This window comes from Phycodurus eques, chromosome 20 (assembly GCF_024500275.1).
Source record: "Phycodurus eques isolate BA_2022a chromosome 20, UOR_Pequ_1.1, whole genome shotgun sequence".
Classification (NCBI taxonomy): domain Eukaryota; kingdom Metazoa; phylum Chordata; class Actinopteri; order Syngnathiformes; family Syngnathidae; genus Phycodurus; species Phycodurus eques.
In genome coordinates, this window is record NC_084544.1 from 9,527,169 (window position 1) to 9,549,788 (window position 22,620).

At 41.5% G+C, this 22,620-nt stretch overlaps 1 protein-coding gene across 6 annotated transcripts; it reads right to left on the reverse strand.

Moving 5' to 3' along the window:
• Nucleotides 1-3,017: 3,017 nt before the first annotated feature.
• Nucleotides 3,018-20,514, reverse strand: tbc1d5 (TBC1 domain family, member 5). Of its 6 annotated transcripts, none has more exons than XM_061664855.1 (23): nucleotides 20,370-20,514; nucleotides 14,289-14,340; nucleotides 13,868-13,975; nucleotides 12,858-12,909; nucleotides 12,595-12,703; nucleotides 12,362-12,451; nucleotides 11,910-11,984; nucleotides 11,327-11,394; nucleotides 11,141-11,243; nucleotides 10,521-10,609; nucleotides 10,182-10,232; nucleotides 9,585-9,654; nucleotides 9,201-9,373; nucleotides 8,984-9,126; nucleotides 8,695-8,801; nucleotides 8,025-8,083; nucleotides 7,382-7,674; nucleotides 7,245-7,295; nucleotides 6,399-6,610; nucleotides 6,209-6,308; nucleotides 5,144-5,223; nucleotides 4,818-5,069; nucleotides 3,018-3,457 (listed from the first exon to the last, which is right to left on the reverse strand). In XM_061664855.1, exons 3-23 carry the CDS (start codon nucleotides 13,965-13,967, stop codon nucleotides 3,170-3,172), a joined length of 2,565 nt encoding a protein of 854 aa, XP_061520839.1. In that variant the 5' UTR covers nucleotides 13,968-13,975; nucleotides 14,289-14,340; nucleotides 20,370-20,514; the 3' UTR covers nucleotides 3,018-3,169. The 6 variants fall into 6 exon arrangements, with proteins under 6 accessions (XP_061520839.1, XP_061520837.1, XP_061520838.1 ...); XM_061664853.1 differs by having other exon boundaries at nucleotides 8,025-8,110; XM_061664854.1 differs by lacking the exon at nucleotides 20,370-20,514 and adding an exon at nucleotides 18,104-18,237 and having other exon boundaries at nucleotides 8,025-8,110.
• Nucleotides 20,515-22,620: the final 2,106 nt, after the last annotated feature.

Below are 22,620 nucleotides of genomic sequence, written 5' to 3' on the forward strand. Positions count from 1 at the left end.
GTTAGCATTAAGCTAAATGATCTTTCCTGAGGCAAAGCTATGTGGTTATTTTAAAAATGCAGCGTGTAATCCTCTTTGTTTGATGTTTTAGGGGCGGCAATACACAGCTTGAAGCCTCTTTTTTTGGAAAAATTGTTCACTATATGCCCAGCTGCTGCTTGTGAAGTGAGTTGAGTTCACTCACCGTACAGTGCTGGTATATCAAACCTTCGCTCGTAAGTCAAAGCAAAAAAAGATTATAAAAGAATCGACAGCTCGTATCTTGAAAAACTCGTAAGTCAGGTCACTTATCACAAGGCACCACTGTATATTTACTGAACAGCTAACATTCAATTCTTTGGTAAAGTATAGTTAAATTATAAATGACAAAATAAAAACGTAGAATCCATTTTATTATTAAGATTAACAATTGTACATATTCAACATTTTTCAAATATTATACATCTGCTTGTTTAAAAAATCAAACGTGGCCCTGTTGGCACAAAACTTTGCCCACCCCTTAGTTCCCTGAATCTAAAGTCCTCTTCCGTATGCCAAGACAATTCTATGTGGGAACAGTTTTTGGGGAGAGCTGTTCCCTAGTGCACAAAGAGGTAGATTACAGTCCCTATCAAGAACTTGACCCCGATCGTTTTACTGTATATCAATGAAGCCATTCATATTTCCCCCCCTCAGATTTCAATGACCCAAAACATTAGTCTATATGGTGACATTTAATCACGTTTCTCCCTCCAGAAAAGCGTGTGACTTACTTCTCTTGATCCAGCCTCCATGAAACCCGCAAAATATTGTTGTCTTGTTACGTCAACCCGTCACTGCAGTGCATTGTGTACGTCTGCTTTCTGTGTACTGCTTCATTTGCGTGCTAAATATTGTACAGTATTTTAATAAGATGTTCTTTTTGCTGTAAAATAAGATTTTAAATAAAGTGGAAACATTCCAGGTCCATCTGTGCAGCTCATGTCTATGAGAACCTTCCTTACAAGTGGAGAATAAACTAGTTTTTCAAAAAGCACTTACACGTGTTGATGTCTTTCGATTAGAATATGTGTTCATTTAGAACAATTTACTTTCATATAAGATTAGCTTTTAGTAAGGTAGGCCAGTTCGGGAAAAGAATGGGCAACATTTTGGAAAGTACATGCAATTGTGATTTGGAGAAAGATCTCTTAATAAAATGTTTTGTTCCCATTTTGGATCTACAGGTATTGCGTCTATATACATATATATATATATATATATATATATATATATATATTTTCTTTTTTGACAATTATTTAATTAGATATTTATATATATATATATATATATATATATATAAATATCTAATTAAATAATTGTCAAAAAAGAAAAAAAAAATATATATATATATATATATATATATATACTCCTATATATATATATATATAGATATATATATATATATATATATATATATATATATATATATATATATATATAGGAGTAAAGTGGTTGCGGTGCTCAATTCACAACAAACACATCAAATTGAAGAATTTTAAGGCCACTTCAATATTATAAATGAATATCACAATCTATATAACAAAGAATTCTGAAACATCTTTACAATGATTGCGGCATTTATTAATGCAAAGTACCCAATCTATATACTCAACTGAAATAATTGACTTATCAGCTGGATAATGAATTGGACTAAAATGTGGCATTTGTAATGAATTTGAACAGATTTGTCAAATTATAAAATTCAAGACCGATAGCTACATTAGTGAGAACTTAGTTAATTAACTTTGCATTGTTTAACTAAATCACTTACCAAGCAAACACGCTAACTTAAGTGTTTAGCCAGTTTTTATTTGTAGTGATTTAATGCTGAGTGGACAGTTGAGGGTGGGGGATGGTTGTGTGTGCTGTTGTGGTGTCCGTTGGAAACCAGAACCAAGTTTATTGATGTGAGAAAGAACAGAAACAAAACAGTACATCACTCATTTAAAAGCTACACATTCAAATCAATAAGAAAAAAAAGTACATTACATAATTTTATAAACTCACTGGAAACTGATGGACGTCTTGAGGGTGAAAGGGAAAAAAAAAAAAACAGGAATAAGATCACAGTAGGATTTTGTTTGGTTATGAGAACATTAACGCTAAGAGGCACTGGTTTAAGGATGGAGGAGACCGATGTCCTTGGGGAGGACGTCATCCGTCATTCCAAACGGAGGCGTAAATGTCCTCTGCGGGACACACACAGACGCAACACAGCCACATCGTATCGAACAGAAGACGCTAGGAATCAGGCTCATCGGTACTCAAGAGGAGAGGGTGCTTTGTTATATATAGTAAATTGCACCTTAGCTACTTAGTCATTATTTGGCTACAGCAAAACATGAGTGCCAGGTGTGAAGGTTGGATGTACCTTCAGGCAGATGAGCGAATACAGCGGTGCCGTGAGTTACAGGTTTTGGGCTGTGAACCATTTCCTAAAATTGCGAGCGAAAAGTCGGTGCGCTTCAAACACTCAGTCACTAGATGGCAGCAAACTTCATAACAGTTGGTCACCATCAGTTCACAGGGTTACCTCGCAGTCAGTGTTGTGTTTTGTGCTTGCATTTTCTGTTTTTCTTGTGTGTAATCACTGATATCAATTCCACTTGTACTTTTGATACATTACATTTCAATTAACACTGACACATAGCTGTGACCACTGTGGCCTTTCTTTCTTTCGTTGTGACGCACATGACGGTTCATCGGTGTGTCAAACTGCTGCAGTGTAGCGCCAACTACTGGCAAGGAGGACTTGCTCAACGTTAGACTTTTTGTTTTGCCTCAAGTATCGGGGGCTGGTATCGCCATCCTACCAGATACCTCGAATTAAGGCCGGTATTGGCCTGACAGCAGTACCTGCTATCGGTACTCGCCCACCCTAAGAAAAACTGTTCTTTGGGGGCTGGAAGAGATTAATGGTATTTCTATTCATTTCAATGAGGAAAGATGTGAGTAAGGGTGATTTGAGTTACAAGCATGGTCATGGAATCATAAACTTCTAAGGCAAGGTGCCACCTTTATTCTACATGGGCTTAGACAGTACTTTAGGGAATATGGGAATGGCCGCCCCTCTGTGTCACAGTCATCATGTACAGCTTTTAAAAGGATAGCAGCTTCTCAAAAGGTCCCCGAGGAGTGGTTTACTTGTTCAAAAATCACTGGGGTTGACGATGGTGAAGTCAGAGTCCTTGCTGTTGGTGGAGCCTTCATCCGGGCTGGAAGAGCCCGAGGCGCCGGCTCCCGTCAGGGGGTCGTCAAAGGTCCCGGCGGCTCCTTCGGGCTCCATGCGGACCAAGCCGCGGCCTCGCCTGACGGGAGGGGTGGGCTCCGATCCGGCCCTGCCTCCATCTGCGCCCGCGCTCTGCAGGTCTCCTTCCTGGGGTACGAGGATGTAGTCATCCCAGCTCTTAGCTTCTGAGCCCGTGGAAGACTGCACCTGTACAGGAGAGTACGGTCTGCCATTTTTATTTTAGCTGAGTCAGCTGAAAAAGGTAAAACAAAAACAAAAAAGATCCCCAGCAAGTCAGCCTTTGGGGTGCATGGCATTTAAGCACTACTGACTATTCAGTATAGGGTCTACATTTGGGTGGGAGGTCTTTTGACTCATGATTTAATCCCACAAAGGATGCACTTCAAGAGGAAGTTTGGAATTCAATTTAAAAAATAAAATCAGTTATATTTGTAACAGTCATTATGACCGGTCAGTAATACATGATAAATATAATCTGTGAAAAATCAGCTCTCCCTGGCCCCATCTTGTACCTCTAGTATGATTTGCAAGAAACAACCGAACAGTCAGAAGGCATGACTTACGGGATGTCGATCATTTGTCGTGCGCTCACGGGCCCAATCATAGAGGGCACACCCCCTGCGGCCTCGCAAAAAAAAAAAAAAAAAAAAAAAAGAATGTTTACGTTATAAACACACCATTACGCATAAGGGGTGTGAACGCGATGAGCGTGCGACAAATGATTGACACCTTGAAATTCACGCCTTCTGTCTGTGATTGGTTGATTTTTGCTCAGCCGCTGTGATTTCTTGCCTATCAAATTATTAGATGCACAACAGAGGACCAGAGACGGCAAAATCACAAAAACGTTGGCTATATTCGGCTTTGGGGTGAAATTTCAGGATCAATGTAAAATGCACGACAGTGAATCCCCGCATAATCGCGGTTCCGATTTTGCAAATTTTCCTGTTTGCAGACTTTTGGGGGAACCTATCCTCCATGATTTCATCTACGTGCCAAGGAAACAAGTGAGATGAGGAACTTCATTTCGACAAAAGTAGTCATTTGCCATCATCTTGTGGCATCTATAAGCAATCACAATACACCTTTAGGGTGGGTGGCAAAAACCTATGGATTCTCCATATTCATGAATCCTTTCCAGTTGACCCTAACGTAACAACCTCTAAATGTTTGCTGAAAGTCCAGCTGTTCATTGTTTCAGTACTTTTTTCACAACGTGCTGTTTTCTAACAAGGAGCTGAATGGCAGAATTCACAACAGGTGTTTGATCCATGCACGTGTTCATCCGAAAGCCAAATATTCCCAACTTTTTCTGTTCATTGAGCATTTGATTACTCATCTTGAGAGACATCGGCCACTATTTGTTTTAGTGGCTCAACAGATCTGGCCATTAAGCGAGACAAAGCTTCTAACAGAACCGAGGCCACTATTTGAAGACATAAGGAACGAGAGGAAGATTTCAAACAGTGAGACAAATCGGAATTATTCCAGTCTGAATTTAATACCAATGCACATCATTCATTCAGTAGTGTCACCGCCAATGAACCTCGTGCGGCGTCATCGTCTGCTCCTCCTCCTGCTCCTCTGCCATCTTGCTCCCGTCTCCATCTGGGCCTCGCCTTCGCCTGCAGACGCTGCCGCCTTGCGCTGGCTGATTGCCGCGGTGACTGCCGGGACCGCCGAGGGCGGGTTCCACCGCTGAGGTGTAGTGGTTGTCCGCAATGTTGATCACCTCGTTCTCCTCAGCCTCCAACTGGCTCTGGTTGAAGCGCAGTGCCCCCTTGAGGATGTCCTTGATCTGACAGGAAGTAAGCCAGGTGAAGAACGGGGTCACTCAGGTGTGTCGCGGACACTCAAACTTCAGCGACTCACCTGTTTGAGCCCCGCCAGTGAAACAAGCACCTCATCCTCTTTCTCCAAGTGGTCTTGCAAAATCACTTCCTGAATTTTACCTGCAGAGACGGATTCCACTTAAGTGTTGTACTCGCATACTGACAATCAGGTCAAATTTGAGAGTTTTCCCTTCCTTGCGATCAACGTCAGAAAAGGCTAGATTCTCAGATGTCTCTAAAAGAGTATCCTGAGCGATTAATTACCCTGTAGTGTTGGGTGGGTTAAGAGTGCATTTTCCTTTCTGTTCTGCTATTTTTCATTTGTTGGACTATTATTTTGGAATAGTACAAGGAGTAAATATTCGATTTTGACTCGCTAGTCATTTGCTACCGTCAATACGAATAGCGATTGGAATTTTAGAGCGAGAGTCCCAGCACTAGTTGCAGTCCTAATAATGCATCTCACAAGTTATTCACCATAACAATGTCAAGGAATATAGGTTGCCAATGCAATGTAGCTACCTGAGAAGCTAACAATTAGCTTATCTTATTTTTTTCATCTTTTATGACTGTACAGTAATCCCCCACTCACACTTAAGTTTCACTATTTGTGTTTCTTTTAACCTAGCCTCTGTTGTTCACTGAAAAACTCGATTATTTGTGTAATCTGTAAACCAGGGTAAAGCAAAGAAAGGCAAATTTATTTATATAGTGCATTTCATACACAAGGTAACTCAATGTGCTTTACATGATTAAAAGCATTTAAAAACAAAGGAAAAAAAAAACCAAAAAAAAAAAAACCTATAAACATTTAAAACGAAGGAAGAAAAAAAACAAAAGTACCATTAAAACACGCAACGTAATAGAGTTTCAAATGATCTGTTAACTGTTTTGCGATCAGTTTGTGGTATTCTTTTATGCTTTAAAGTAGAAAGGCAATACAGGCTTTTACTCTTCACTGGCAGTCTGGATGCCCTGCGGCACGAGGCTGCCTCTCACAGGTGAGTCTTGATACTTAAATTGGTATGTGTGTGCATCCTGCTTAAATGATAGCAAGTAATGAAATATTGAATTCGGATGACGGCCCCTCTGTTGCTGGACTTACAGATGTGGCTGTTCATCATCTTAGCACAATATTTGCTCATGGCCTCCAGGTCGTTGATCTGTCCCTGCAAGAACGACACCTGAGCCTCCAAGTCCTCCTCCTGCCACCAATTCAAAAAAATAAAAATAAAAATGAAATAAAAAGAGGAGGAAGATAAGCAACTGATGTTGAGAAGGATAAAGTGTCTCACCGTCTCCTTCCTGGACATGGTCTTGCTGTGGGAACGCGAGCGAGCGATGTGGAAAAACAACTCTTTCTTGGGGGCCGGGAGGGGTGGCGACGAGGTGCTCACATCGCTGCCTCCCCTGGAGAGCGGCAGGGGTGGCGAGGCGGAGGACTGACCAAAGCCAGCGGAGAGGTTTTCAATGCTGGGAGAGGAGCTGAGCCTCCTGGAGCTTTGGCCTAAGAGAGGATATGAACCACCATTAGTAGAGAAGAAACTAAAGATCATTACTTCAGGTCGGTCATTCTTTCATATTACTGGGTGTTTTTAATGGCAGACAGAGCTCATGAAGGATGTGGAGGCCAACTACCTCCACCCTCCATTCAGAATTACAACTGTAATCCTTACTAAGTGAAAAAACTAGAGGAATACTTCCAGTAGAACTGCTGTCTCTAAATTAGCGTGCCTAAGCACCGAATTCAAATAAATGAAATAAAAACCCCAAGAGCTAAAGCAAGAGTGATGTAGAATCTGACCAATCAGAGCTGATAACGTCTCCATTTAAATCCAAATCGAACTTGTCTGCTTCCGATCTGTGATTGTGTTGACTACGGTTAATAAACCCATCCGGAGAAGGGAGGACCGCAGCCCATTTTCTTCAGTAGAGCAAGAGCAAAAGCAAAGACCCCCACCCCCCACATCTAATGCTCCTGCGTCATCCCCCTTTGCTAGTCTGACTTTGCTACCACAATGTTGTGGATGCTGGCACTGTGCTGTATACCCAAGCATCAGTCGAGTAGTGAAACTGTTTGGCATGCAAAGACACAAGCACAGACAGCGGGGGCCAGTGCCACACGAGTGGTTGTCCTTTACCTTGAGTGTCAGTCTGCGTCGGGACCTGAGAAGCTCCACCTGAAACTGCATCTAACATACACCATAATCAATCTAGTGTGCGCAGGCTAAGTGGCGCTGTCGCCAAGTAGGAGTTTCTATTCCGTTCTGTTGCGTACCTTTGCCGAGGTGGACAGGCATGCTCTCAGACTTCAGCAGCCGGTAGTGGGCGTGGCTCTGGGTCTGCGGCGGCGCCTGGCTCGTCGGAGGCTCGGCGAGCGGGTGCTGCAAGGCGGGCGCTGAGGTCGAGGTGGGGGAAGTGGACGAATATGACGGGGAGTGCACCTCCCCGCTGACGGGCGACACGGTGCTGGTGCCTGCCGATACGGTCGGAGCGATGAGCTTCCTGCCGAAGTTCAGCAGACTGCTGGACACTTTGTTGATGTTGAGGGGGGATGCTTTTGTGCTCGAACTTAAGTCGCAGAGGGAGGAGAGGAAAACAAAATTTGAAAAAAAAAATAATAATAATCCTACATATCAATTATAATATTTATCTGCCTTCTGGTTTGGAAATAAGCGATAAAGGAATCCTCTATTAAGTGTTGAATTGTCACCCAAAACACCCATCTTATGTCTTACATTTAAACAATAAATAAAGAAATTATCCACTTGACTCATCATCTATTTCACATTCTGTAAAGAAACAATTGCAACAAAATTGAATCTAAACTCTTCTAAAATATGGAAATCAAGCTGATTATGTTTGTTCTGTGAAAGACAAAATGACAACATCGCATGTCAATGCGCGCGTGTTCATTTTACCGTGTCTTATTCATCAGGTCGGCTCCCCTCGTTTTGTAGTAATCCAGGTTCTGCTGGAACTGGTAGTTGACAGGTCGAGGATGGCTCTCCAAGAAGCAAGGAGAGCGTCGATCATTTTGATAGTCACGCACAAGTGTAGATCATGTCAGATAACGGTGTAAATACATGCACCGGAGTCTGTGCTTCTGAGCATTGAATCTCTTTGCTGTCATCGTACACGTCTGTTACTGTGCATCATGCCCCCAACCCTCAGGTGTAACTATGATGTATAGGAGGTGTGACATGGTCATCCACCCCAGGACATCACTGTCACTTTGGATCAACTCTGTCTGGGATCTTTATCCCAGGAGAGGAGTGGACTGGAGTGTGAGAAGCTACTGTGTCTGGGTCAGTTGGGGTTTTCTGCGGTCAAATTGGATAATCCTGATTTAAAGCATTTTGCCTTCAAGTTTATTTTACAGCAAACTAAGTTCAACTGAATGGTAGAACCAAAATAGAAAATAAATTTCTCCTCTCCCTTTCAATTTCTGACAAATTAGTGGAGTGAAAGTCCCTAATCCATCATAGTAAAGCTCCCTGGGAACATGGCATGAACACCGTCTGTAAACGACAACATCTCTGTGAAACGTAAAATCCATTTGAAATCGTCACGGGCGGAAGCATTTCTTACTCTGGGATCTCGGAGAAAGAGAGCTTTCTGGAGCAGAGAGTTGATGTCTCCGAGTGGAGGGTAGTGCATCAGGAGGCCGAGGCAAGTCTGGAAGTTGCTCGCAATCACTGAAACACACACATGACGAACAAATAGCATTCAGATCAGCATCAAAACACAACGATAATTCTCACAATGAGAAAATGATTCAAACAAGACGCCGATGATCATCAACATTTGATAGTCTTAATATTGAATCGCATTCTTCAAGTCAACAGGCTAGCTTTTACTGGATTTCAGTGGAGCGTACAAGCGTCTCGGATGTAGAGCAGCATGGCGACAAAGACATAATCCACCAGATCCAGGGTGATGCTGTCAGCAAATAGAGCGTCCCAAACCACCAGCAGATCCTGAAGCGGAAATTCACGACCGAACAGCAAACGCACCCAGCGGCTGAAGGGCACAAAAATGCACAATGTACAGTTTGTACAGCACAGGTCTTACTAAAGTGAACTGGATGAACTGACATTCCGTAGATTTGTGGGGCGATTTCCAGCCGGTTGAGATGCATGTGCAGCTCCACGTCGTGCTTCTTCACCAGCTGATCTTGGATGCGGTTGACTTTGGTAACTATGGCAACAGATGGCCCCGAGTCCTGGGGCCGAGCAAAAGGGATGCTGGTAAGCATTTCTTCTTTACCCTGAAAACACAAAGTCATATTACCGAGTATCAAATGGCACTTAAAGACACTGTTGCTGTAGTAGTTGTAGTGTGACGTCTTAAAGTAATTTATGAATGAATGGCTTCATATAGACCACTAATTTACTCCTGAATCCTAACGCTTGAGCAGACCATACAACCAGCAGCAATTGACTGACGCCATTCATCCACTGTGTCTGGATAAAACTCACCCTCCTCACTTCTCTCTCATAGCAGGAGAACCACGGCTCTGCCGTTTCCATCAGTAGAGAGAAGAGTGCACTAAAGAGAGATATAGATATGTCTGTGTGAGACAGGGGGGAAGCCAAGAGATACGCAGTAAATAATAAGAAACAAAGACATGGGTCTAACGATCCATCCATCATTTTCTATACACTTATCCTTATTGGTGAGGTGGAGCCTATCTCAGCTGACTTTGGGCGAGAGGCAGTGCAGACTCTGGAATGGTCACAAACCAATGGCAGGGCACATACAGTATTTTATAGCCTAACATAACAGTCACACCTATGGACAATTAAGAGGCTTCAATGAACTTAAAATTCATGTTTGAGGAATGTGGAAGGAAGCCCGAGAGCACCCAGAGAAAACCCACGCGAGTTCAGGAAGAACATGCAAACTCCACAGAGGAAGGCCGGAGCACACTTCTGAACCTCGAACCTCAGAACTGTGAGGCAGAGGTGCTGCGCGGTCTTTAACTAACATGTTCACATAATGTTTCAAAAGTAGTGACATTTATTAATCTTGACATGAGCATATTCTTGTTCATCAAGTCATTGTCCCATACTTACTAGGCATCATGCTCAAGGTACAGCGGATTCAACAAACATTTCATCTCCTCACTGTGGGGGGGGGAAAGAGAGAGCATGAGCCACCCATGAGGATTGCGCGCGACCTAAGCAGAATGAGTGCTACTGAGAATCACTTGAACGATGTAACCTCATCCCCAACTACTCAGGGGCGTAACTCCATTTACACAGTACCCTCACTCCGATATTTTTCCAACTGTGCATATGTGGAGCCGCTGTATGCATGTAATAAGAGTGTAAATTAAAACCCTCTGCCTCAAAACAATAGAGTCTACAGATAATTAGGTGGAAGCTCCTGTTTCACAGGAAATAGGAATTGACCTGGGGCTCGCCGTCTCACTGGCATGTTGGAAGGCTTGATGGTCGCAGTGAAGCACGAACACGATGGGAGCCAGCAATTCGTGCATCCCCTACGGACAGACAGGATGAGACACAAGGGTGTGGAGGTTTTTAAGGGGGCAGGCGGGAGACAAAATATGGCTCATTTGTGGTCAGTCGACCTTTAATAGTGATGCACAAGGTTTATAATCCATAATGACAGGTTTAATTTCGATATTGTTAGCGGCTGCCCCGCCATGTGTCACTTCCATTTTGCAAAAAAGATGCTTTGCTTGCCAACTAGCCTGCTCCTGGCGCCTGTTGCGGATACAGATAATGATTAGATCACGGAGCCATTTTGTTACTTTTGTCTGGAAACACATGGGAAGTTTTCGGGAATACAATTCACTTTTTTCCAACGCATTAGAAATGACACCGTACTTAAACTACAAAAACATGGCAAGCTTGTCAAGGAAGAAGAGAGGAAATGGGCGAGAATAAAGACGCTCAGCCACTGATGAAAAATAGCTTCCGAATCCCGCACACTGCCCGACAAAGCAGTCGTGCTCGGCTGAGTAAGTTGGTATGCTGCGGGCCTAAGGCGTATCAAGGCCTGAACATACCTGCTTATAAAGTAACTGTTCATTTTCTCTGGCATAGCAGAAGAGAATGTCTGTCAGCTTGGTCCGCACATCCCCATCCTGGAAGTAACGAATCTCAGGAAACCTTGATCATGAAAAAATAAATCAATAGAAAGCTGAACAGCAATGTTTCAACAGTAAGTCAAAAGGAAGTGGAACGTTACATACGTTCTCAATACATCTTGTTTTATCATTCCCTTCAGCTCTTTATCCTGGAAGAACTTGTTCCACAGGCTCTGGGCAGGAAAATGAAACATTTCAAAAAAAGGAACCATACAAATACGACTCAGAATGCAAAGGACATGGAATGCTTGAAGGTCGTTTGAAGTATCACAAGTTTAATAACATTTATTAACTCTGTATTGTTCTTGCTTTATCACAAAAAAGTGTCAGTGACAGTACTGCAAAGGAATGACTTGGTTAATCATAAAAAAAGACTAAAATTATTGTAGGTTTCCAGATATTTTTGAATATCTTATTAATTTCCTAATCAAACACTGATCCACCGGTTTTGTAATTAATGACTAAAAGCTGTTAATGAATCAATAATGAAGCACTAAAATGGTTTGTAATCATGCCAAATAAACAGTCTGGAGGGAGCATATTGTATTAAGGTCAATTCGTATATGCAAATATGAAAAAGTGACTGACAGAAAGACTGAATGAACGCAGTCACACGCATAAAAATCATTATGTGCTAATGATCAGCCACAAGCCTAAAACATGGGAAACCGTGACGTGTTTTATTCACCCCCTCGTCCTGGGACAGCGGGTTGTTGACCACCAAATCCTGTTGGCCCGCAGCCTTGCGAGGGTTGGTGATGTGCTGTGGCAATAAAACAAAAATGACATGTCAGCCTTCACATTAATAACACAATCGGACCCTTTAATGTGCGTGTGTGTGTGTGTGTGTGTGGGAAATGTGCTAATGTCTGTGTTACGGAAGGAAAGAACACAACAAAGCCTAACTGAGGAAAATGTGTTTTACAAATATAAATGTATTATACTTTAATAATTACAGCGCAGTAATTATTATATTACATAATGAATACTTTTAATTTATAATTTCATTACGCAAAATATTTTATTACCATGTGCCTTTCTGCAATTAGATAATCATACTCAGAGTTTGTTTAACGTCTAGATGCGTCTTCCCCAACAACCCTAATGCAACCTTAAATGGCAACAAAGAAAAGCTCTCACTGTTTCTTTGATCTTCTCATACTGGCCACGGAGCTCCTTGGTCTTGTTGATCCACTGACTCTTGTCCTCTGGAAGAGCCTCCAGATACAACTGTTAGAGACCCAGAATATGCATACAATAAGTTGTGATTTAATTAAAGTCATTTATATATTTTTTAGAGTTAACCTGGTGAAAGAGCCACCAGTTTTCTGTGGTCAAACTTAATAGTACAGCTTGATCCATTTGGCAGTCACCTTCCAGCATATGCTCCGAAAGCGACTGCTCCTCAGTCTACCGCTGACGCCTGCCTGCCGGATCCTGGCCAAGTAATTACTGTTGAGGAACAAGTCGTCCCATTCTTTCCTGCACAGGGAAGGGAGGGCAGGGAGATTTATGAGGATCTCAACTTATTATTCATCTAAAGCGGCCAACGGCAGTAAAAACTAAGAGGCAGGTGTGGTGAGGCGGGCCAGGAGTTTATGGCTCGCTCACACAAGTAAACATTGCAGACGCTCACCTGTATGGGAGGAAGGTTGACGGTGAGTGAGTGCTGCTGTCAAGAGAGCCTCCTGTTGAGACAAACATGCCCACAAGAGGGTAGTCAAGCGTTGTAAAAAAATCCATCCATCCATCCATTTTCTGAGCCGCTTCTCCTCAAGCGGGTCGCGAGCGTGCTGGAGCCTATCCCAGCTGTCATCGGGCAGGAGGCGGGGTACACCCTGAACTGGTTGCCAGCCAATCGCAGGGCACATAGGAACAAACAAACATTCGCACTCTCAGTCACGCCTACGGGCAATTTAGAGTCTCCAATTCATGCATGTTTTTGGGATGTGGGAGGAAACCGGAGTGCCCGGAGAAAACCCACGCAGGCACGGGGAGAACATGCAAACTCCACACAGGCGGGGACGGGGATTGAACCCCGCACCTCAGAACTGTGAGGCTTACGCTCTAACCAGTCGGCCACCGTGCCGCCGCAAAAACAGCAGAAAAAGAAAAAGGAAAAAAAAAAAAAGTAAAATCCAATAATGGAAACTTGAATTTCCAGTGCTTCCAAATATTGGATCTTAAATATGCTTGAGGCCTTTCAAAGAGCCAGTAGCAGGTGATTTGATGATTCAGAGCTGTACTTCTATTTGTCTTTATTGCCGGTAATGCGTCTAATTTGGCCTGCAGGTGAACATGCGCTCAAGTCGGGGAGCTGTCTATCAACATTAATTACAGGAGTGGATCATTCCACAGGGACACTCAGTATGAATATTCATCAGTGCCGCAACATGCCAGCCCCTACGTTCACTGCCACACACACATACACCCAGAACACCCACAGCCCCTGGATGGAACAAGTCACTTATGCGACTCATATAAAACAGTCAGTCAGCGTAAATATTCAACTCAGAGGACTGAGAAGATGCTTGAAAAGCGCCATGTTCAAATGTTAAGGGAACAAGGAAAACATTTAAGAAGGTAGTCTGAAGACAGAGCACAAGTAACTTTTATTCTGATCGATCTTACGAAGAGATGACCTACTGCTGCGGTTCTTGTTGATATTGTTGAGCGGGTCAAAGCCCGTTTCCTGCTGCTCGTCAGCCTGGAGCGGGTGGGGTGTCTCGAAGTTGGGGTGCTGCATGGCCCAATCTGTGACAGAAACACCCAAATCACACTGGTAGAGCAACAACAGTACAGCAAATATATTCAAAATACTGAATTACCCTTCTAGTTAATTTGTCATTTATTAAGAGCTATGTCTCAAAACGTCCAACTTTAGTTTAGACCTCCTAAAAAGCCGCAGTGATAAAGCGCAGTGGCCAAATAACATTTCAGAAGATAAGTTCACCAAGCATCTATTAAAGACTGTTCTGAGAAAGTGACGTCGACATCTGAACACTCAGCGCAAGCGTGCGGACAAAGACTGCTGCCATCTGTAAATGTCCCGGTTTGCACGACTTACAATCACAGCCTCGCAAGTCCTCTCAGCCAAGACTCAGAAGAAGAGGATGCGTCTGCATGGGGTGGGAGAGCAATGACACTATCAGAGTGAGGTAAGAAATGAAGGCAGCAGAGAGATACAAAAAGGAACTTCATTTGAGATCATTTAAGATAACATGACAATAATTGTAGCTTCAGCAGACTGAACCTGTGGCTTTTGTGAATGGTGATTTCAAAAATATGTCCTGACACAATTATCCAAAATAACACATAATTTTTGCCTCATACATTAGTCATTTGTTCATTTCGTTGTTTTGGGGAAACAAGAAAAACGCAACAAATTCTGCCAACAAAAGTCCGGTTGCCTCCAGTCCATTCAACCTTTGCGGCTTACCATGACCTGCATAATTGCGACTTTAGACAGACCTAACAAAAGAACACAATCTTTAGCAAGCGCATTGCTATTTTTTTTTTTATTGATATTGTGATAGAAAGTTAAAAATGACTTGGGCAATTATGCTATTAGGTTACGAATTTGGCATCAATTGGTGCATGTTAGTTCACTGGTTCATGCATGAACTGATTTTTTTTTTAATATATTCTATACTTTTTCTATATTTGTTAATCTTCCTACATAGTACCATATGCTAAGACATGTTTTATAAGAAAGTGGTGTCCTTGAGCAAGACACTGACACCCCGAACTGCTCCCCCCCCCGGGCGCTTAAGTTGCCCCCTGCTCCAGTGTGCTCCTCTAACAAGTGTGTGTTCACTGTGATGGGTCAAATGCAGAGAACAAATTTCGTGTGCATGCATGCATGTTCATGACAATAAAGATGATTCTATTCTATAACAGCAAAACTATGACTTTCTTTTACCTTAAAATAATAGCTTCAGAATTAGTTTTAGAAGTATGCCATTTACTAAAAACATTTGTGCAGATTGTTCCAGAAAGGTGCATTCATTATGTTGCGTTATGTTTTTATTTGAAAGCAATGACAGCTTTAAAATGATAGTAGTACACCAGTTTAAAATAAGGAGACAAGTCTCCTTAGTGGTGCAAAACAGTCTCTTGTGTTGTCTGTGCAAGCATCAGCCCAACTATTACACAAAGATTGATCATGTCATAACGAATATTAATTTTAGCTCTTAATACGGACGTTTATTTCTGTCGTTTCATAATTCTGACAATTCTGACAGATGATCACCCTGTCAATTTATTTTTAACCACACAGACTTTAGTTACATTTTATAACTGTAAAGGGAGCCCAGGAGCAAATACATTTAACTGCTGTTACCAACTTTTGAGGCTCTTTTTACATACCAGGTTGATTTCACTACCAATACAATGGTGGTGGTTATGTGCCAGTAACTTGCAGAGCTTTAGTAGAAGATGACACTTATGAAGACACGAAGTATCAAATGATGGGGTTATTGCTTGATGGCAGTACTACTGTTTTCTTTGCATGGGCCAAGTGCGGTGATAGGATTATGATCCGGAAAAAAGGTACGTTCAAACCAATCATTACTCCTTATTAACAATGTTGTCTTGGACCATGGTATCTGATGACAAACAACGATAAAGAAAGAAATATGTGATGAATACCAATCCTGAAAGCTCAAGAAAAAGGGGTAAAAGAAAACCAACTCTCATCTACGTGGCTCAGAGAACTTTCTTTGAGAACAAAGGCAATCTAGGCTAACCAATTCTGTCTCCAGTCTTTATCCGGCTTGGGATTATGGCGCGTTTATGAAAATGGTTACCCTAATACAGGGACCGACAGAATAGCGCGCCTCCACTGAGCCTAATGTTCTCTTTCCATTTATTAATTGTGGAAATAAGACAACAAAGGAATCTCTTAAACCTATTAACCATGTGAATGGAGCAGTGCTCCATAAATCAAGCTACATGCGTCATCAAAATAGAAATATTTGTATATGCATAATGTATGTGCCTTTGTGCTGTCTTTGGACGCATCCTCAAAGACTAATGCGGTCCTCAAAGTTCACCAACAACCCCCCCCCCCGCCCCCCATGAAAATTATAAAAAGCAATTAATTTAAAACTGTAGAAAACACACTTGGATGGGCATTAATGCGGTCGACAATATTAGATTAAAAATGTGTTTCTCCAGTCGCAGGGAACGTTGACTTTAAAAAGATATTATGCTCCATTTTGTGAGAGGAATTCATTTAACAACACAGTGGTGCCTTGAGATACGAGTGACCTGATTTACAACTTATTTAAGATGCGAGTAATCGTTCAGACGATTTTTTTTGCTTTGACTGAAGAGCAAAAATTTGAGATTCGAGCTTTATAATGGTAGCAATGAGCTCAAATGACTTTACAACAGGCAGCAGTTTGGCAGCTAGTGAACAATTCTTTATAAAAGAGGCTTCAATGTGTTTTTTTCCACTCCCAGTTGAGGTTTACTGTCACATTAAACATAAAACAAAAAGAATTATACTTTGTGCATTCAACCAAACCACATAACTGTGACTTAATTAAGTCTGCTAGCTTAATGCTCATAGATAATGTAAAACGGCATAGAGAGGCTAACTAATAGCATCGGTGTTGCAGTGTTATAACTCTTTAAGAAACTGATGTTAGATCACAAACGGGGGAGCAACAAATGTAGACAGATATTATGACAATACTCAGAGGCATATTTTCTTTATCCTCTCCAAAGAAAGACAAACATTACTGCAGCTTACTGAAGAGCTGCGACCGTCTCCATGTATATCAGTATGTCTGTCTTATACTGCTCCAAGCTGGCCAAGGCATGCACACCAGAGGGAGCAGCACAATGGCCATAGGACCAAAGCAAAAAATGTGGCAAAAAATGTTTCTCTCTTTACATTTCATTTTGTGTTTTTCTTTTGGGAGACTGAAACTGAATTCCATTCATTTCATTGGAAAAAGATGATTTGCAATTTGAGTGTTTCAGCGTGGTTATGGAATGAATAAAACGCACATATCAAGGCACCGCTGTATGTTCATTAGTTTAAAGCAGAGTGGAATTGCATTGGTTCTTATATTTTGCCCTCTCATGTAGCTCCATAAATTCAGCAGTACTGCCAAAATTAAAATACCAAAAAGATATTTTGACGTGTACCTGTCCCAACAGGCCTCACACGCACAAAGCTTTGTCCCATATTTCCAAAAGTAAAAAGTCATTCTCAACTTGTGCTCTGATGAAATTAATTGCTATTTTTTTTTCTTTCATACAGGCTTAATAGAAGCTTGTGTCTTTGGCAGCCTGGGCAACACAAAGATGATTCACAGAACAAATCTTGTTTTCTTGTTACATTTTCCTTAGAGCAGACATGAGAGAGAGCATTGATTACATAATGCAAATTATCATCATTATAAGAGCGACCACTGCACCGAGTTCTACATAACTGAAAACCCAGATTTTTAGATCAATCAGTTTTGATTGACGCTGTTTGAGAGGCACTGACTTTATGCAGTTTTCACTTGCAGCGGTCCAGAAATACATTCCATCATCCTGAGAGCTGCTCCTATTACTAATCTTTTGGCTACCTTTTTTGTTCTTAAATACTTTTAATCATGTAAAGCACACTTGTGTGTGAAATACGCTATATAGATAAATTTGCCTTGCAGAATAGTACATGATGATGCATTGTGGTTCTACACCGCCACATAAGACAACCACCGTATTAAACATGCTGTTAAACCTCTTTGGCTGCACACATGACAGATTCTTTGGTTTCTTTCTTAACAACTAACACCGACTGCATGATAGCTGAACTTTCACATCCCTCTACTGAGTTTGACAGTTGCCAGAAATACCCATGGATTTCAGTCCAACACTAACCTTGTGTTTCCACTTGATTAAAGTCGCGGCATCACAATCTTCAGCGTCATGAGAATGTTTGGGAACGGACGGATCAGCTGATGGTTCAGGGGTTTCACCTCAGTACATTGCAAATTCAAAAGCACTACTTCTTCCAAGTGGTGTTCCCCCCCCCCCTTTTACAAGCAGGCAGCCCACACAAAAAAGACCCAGTGATCAATGTTGATTAAATCATTAAGAACAAGGAAAAGCTTGTTCTGAAAAATATGCCCTGATCCCTTTGGGCCTCGAAGGCGCGAGTACTAAATTTCCAAGAAAAAAAATGCCATTTCAATCAATCCCATTGAATGTTTTGCTCAAGGGATAACCACATTTCTACAACAGGAGGAGTGTAGAATTAACTATGCAGACATCAATCAGTGCTGGAAAGGTATTCAGGTCTACTTTAAGAAGAATCCCCATCATACTTATGTAATGATGTAAATGTTTCATCAAATAGCTGGACATTTCTCAATGTGAATTGCAGCAAGGAGCATTGAGTTGAGTGGTACATGGCAGAAAGCCCAGCTAAACAAACTCACATGCCTCTCTTTCAATACGTAGCTAAGAGCCCACACATGCAGGAGCTCTCACCCGGTCACATGTTCCACAACAAGCTGAGAACAAGTGTAGGACCTTAAGCCTGGAAAATATCATAAACTTACTCAATCTCAACTGATTGGCAGTGAATCCATCACATGAGGGGAGGGGGGGGGGCAGATAAAAATCAATCAATTAGGAAAAGGACCAAATAAATCACACATTTAGCATTTAATTCGACCTTTTCAGCTGCCCAAACACCACTCGAACAGGCATGACTATTCATGCTACATACTCAAAAGTTGGATAAGGAGATTTTGCTCCATTTTGACAACTAGAAGTCCAGGAAAAAGTTAAGAAGTGGTGCATTAAGCGCTCAGAAAACAAAGTAGTGGGATCAAATGATTCAACAAAGCCCTTGTCATGATTTTAGTGCTTTACTCATTTGTTTATATACAATGGATCCAGTTTACTGAGCAGCTCCAAGTCGCCAGGAACACAAAAGCCTGCTATTGTCACCCACAACAGTCGCCCAAGTCGAGCCATCTAAACCACAGGTGTCAAACTCAAGGCCTCGGGACCAGATCTGGCCCATTGGATCACTTTGTGTGGCCCACTGAAGCAAATTAAGTGTGTCTACTTCAGGGTTTGTGTTTCTGTTCTGAAATTGCAATTTTTCTTCACTGTTAACAGATATTGCAAGCATTTTCCACCTATCAAATCCCTTCTTAACATAAACTGAACAATAGTTGTATATTAAAATATTTGCATAACTTCTGATTCTAAATTCAATTTGTGGTTAACAATACATTATAACAATACAGTGTTAACCTATTTGTGGGGGATAAGGACCGAGCGCTGCCGCAAAAAACGAAAATTTGCAATTTCTCCCTCACCCTCAAAAAGGCTTATATATTGCTTTGGCCTGAGCGCAACAACAATAAATAGATTTAGAAATACATTTGCACTTCAAAAAATGTGCGAACAGGTGAATGCCAAACCACAAATTATGTGTCCTTGTCCATCTATCTATCTAGTGACGGGCAGAACAATGAAATGCTCTTCCATTCGATGGCAATTAACCAATGTAGCCACTATTTGTGACTTTTTGTTTAGTGGTCTGGCGTGTGATACTTTTCTATTGTAAAATATGTGCCTTGACTCAATAAACGTTGGGAAACACTGAGTAGTCTACCTGCACAGATTTTAGACGCAAACTCATTCGTAAATAGGTTGCCATGATTTTGAAAGTGCATACATGTCGGCAGGTACTCTGCAATGTCACGCATAGATTCATCGCTTTCTATGGCACAACACGAACAGACGGTAGGTCGCCCTGAAAATTGCATTTCCTCATACATAACGTGGTCATCATAGATCACTGATATACATTTGAATGTTAGCTGCACATAGAACATTGGTGACAAGCACTAACATTGACGGCAGGATAAAACGCCCAACAACAAGCACCAATTTTACGCCGCCAGAAGACGCGTACCTTATTTGGAATGAATGACAAATGCATCATATACCTGCCACTGCAGTCTGAAAGGGACTAACGATAAAAGAAAATCGTAAGCTAATGCGACGTTAGCACGTCTATTAGTACGGCCCGTAGTTACTTCCGCCACACACGGCTAGCTAACGCACTGCCGTTGGGCTACGTGACAAGTCGCAACAAACTCTCTCGTGCACAGCAAATACTCACCCAAGTGTTAACAGACGGAGGCTGGTCCGTACGCAAGCATGTCTCTGACGGTGTTCTGTTCACACAGGACTCCGAATTCGGCTGTTTGGAAGAGATGAAGCTTTGTAAACAGTTGCGGCTAAATCAGGATGTGCAGGGAGACCAGCTGACCAGTCATGTGACCAGCTGGCTGACGCAGAGACTGCAGGTGAACATAAAAAGCCAGTTCAACGCATACTACGACTACAACTACTACAACTACACTACGCTATCACTTGATCACTGAATCATGTTTTTTTGTTTTTTGTTTGGAGTAAAGAAAATAGACATATCGTGTGCTTACCAGAGATTATTAAATGTATTAATGTGTGCAGATCAATACAGATCTGTTTTGCTAGTCTGAATTGGCTTGATCTGGCCAACCAATCAGAGAATGGGAAAATGTTGACGTTATTGTGAGCCAGGTAGCTGGCCCTGTGAGGTGAATTTGAGTTTGAAATCTGATGTAGTTGAAGTTACATCGGCCAGCACTACTGGTTCTGAAGTCCCTTGTCAGATGAGATTGACATGGCAACACATGGAGGTGAAATCTGATTGGACAAAAACACTTAACATACACATTAGTGGATGCAATGCAGCCAAGACAAACACTACGAAATAAAGAGACTCTTGGGATTAAAAACTGATACGATTATATGGAACAAATACAGTATTAGAATGGTCCTTGTCAGTGGTGGCACGCCAAAAAGTGCCCTCAGCACCCCACCCCGTCTTGACATTTGGATTTAGGACAAAAACGTCCATCGGAGGATTATGTATGGAAGACGTCCACCGACACGTTCGTCAACTTGTGCGCAACACAAAAAATTATGAAGTCAGGGACAATGTTGAATAAAGGGAAAGGGAAGCATTTTTAATATATAGAACAAATCTGATTATCTCATCAATTGCTTTTTGTAATAGTTGTAGCTTTTGTAAAGAGACCTTTTGGACACTGCACTTTATGGTACTCAAATCTTGACTTTCAGCGTTGTGTTAAAAAAAAGAAGAAAAAAAAGGTACAATAGAGCTCACGGTAGATTAAACACAATATGCCTGTGTGTTTGTCAATAGTGTTGCTGTTGCAAAATGCCAAAGACGTGCACATGACATAAGGGCTTCTACTTTACTACGTGAGGATTCATCAAGACAGTTTTATGAAGACCCTAATTATCGCGATTTCTGCAGCAAGATGAGCTTTGAGAAACACTTTCTTGTCAAGGTGCTTTTAACAAACACTCAATAAAGCTAATGTTGGGGGGAAAGGGGGCGCGTTATGATCATCACCTTTGCCAACACTGCATTTCACGAGTGCCATCATCGTTGTTGTTGCTAATATTATTGATGATGATGCTTTCATGACCCCTTGCTGGCCCTGATGAAAGTATCACCATGGAAATATCTGCTCTGTAATTCTACACCAATCAAATGGGGCTTCAATGTTGGAGGTCAAGTCTTTCAGTCAGTATGCGAGCAATAATCTGCTTGTCAGGGGCACACAGGCAAACTCTCAGAAGAATACATGACAAGACAGAGAGGATGAACCATGCAACAAAATATTTACTGAATATGGACTGAATGTACTCATGAATACATTTTTATCTCTGATAGATTCTGTGATTATTAACAAAACATGATTCTTCCTCGGATCAGTTGTTATATTATTATTATTATTATATAGTTATTCAAGTTATTTATTAAGCACGGCAGTACAGGTTGCAAGAGTCATTGCTTAAGCTCCAAATGCAAAAACCTCACTGATCCATCTATCAGTGTTGCGGTTATATGATATTAATGTATATTATTATGTTTTACAAAAAACAACACGAAGAACTTCAACCTAAAACAAGGGAAAACATACAGAAAAAGACTATTTAAAAAAGGGGGACAACACGTTTTACGTATAATTTTAACAAATGCAGTAGAGATATGGATTACACGATAACAGAGGGACACACTATTCTGGTATGAACATTTTTGAAAAGCTAAATGACGGCTACAATAGTTCTTTTAGTGAGCCTCTTCTATTGGTCCCATTCATGGATGAAGTAGCTACACCGTGGGTCATAATAACTGCACATACAAAGTTTTTTCTATTCAAAATGCGACTGAAATTACATCAACAGTTTTGTAAGTGTAATATGCCACAAGAGGAATAGGAGAAAAAGTAAACAAAATGAAATTGATCTTGAAGGATTCATACAAAGGTGATGCATTAGTGAAAAGAAGCATC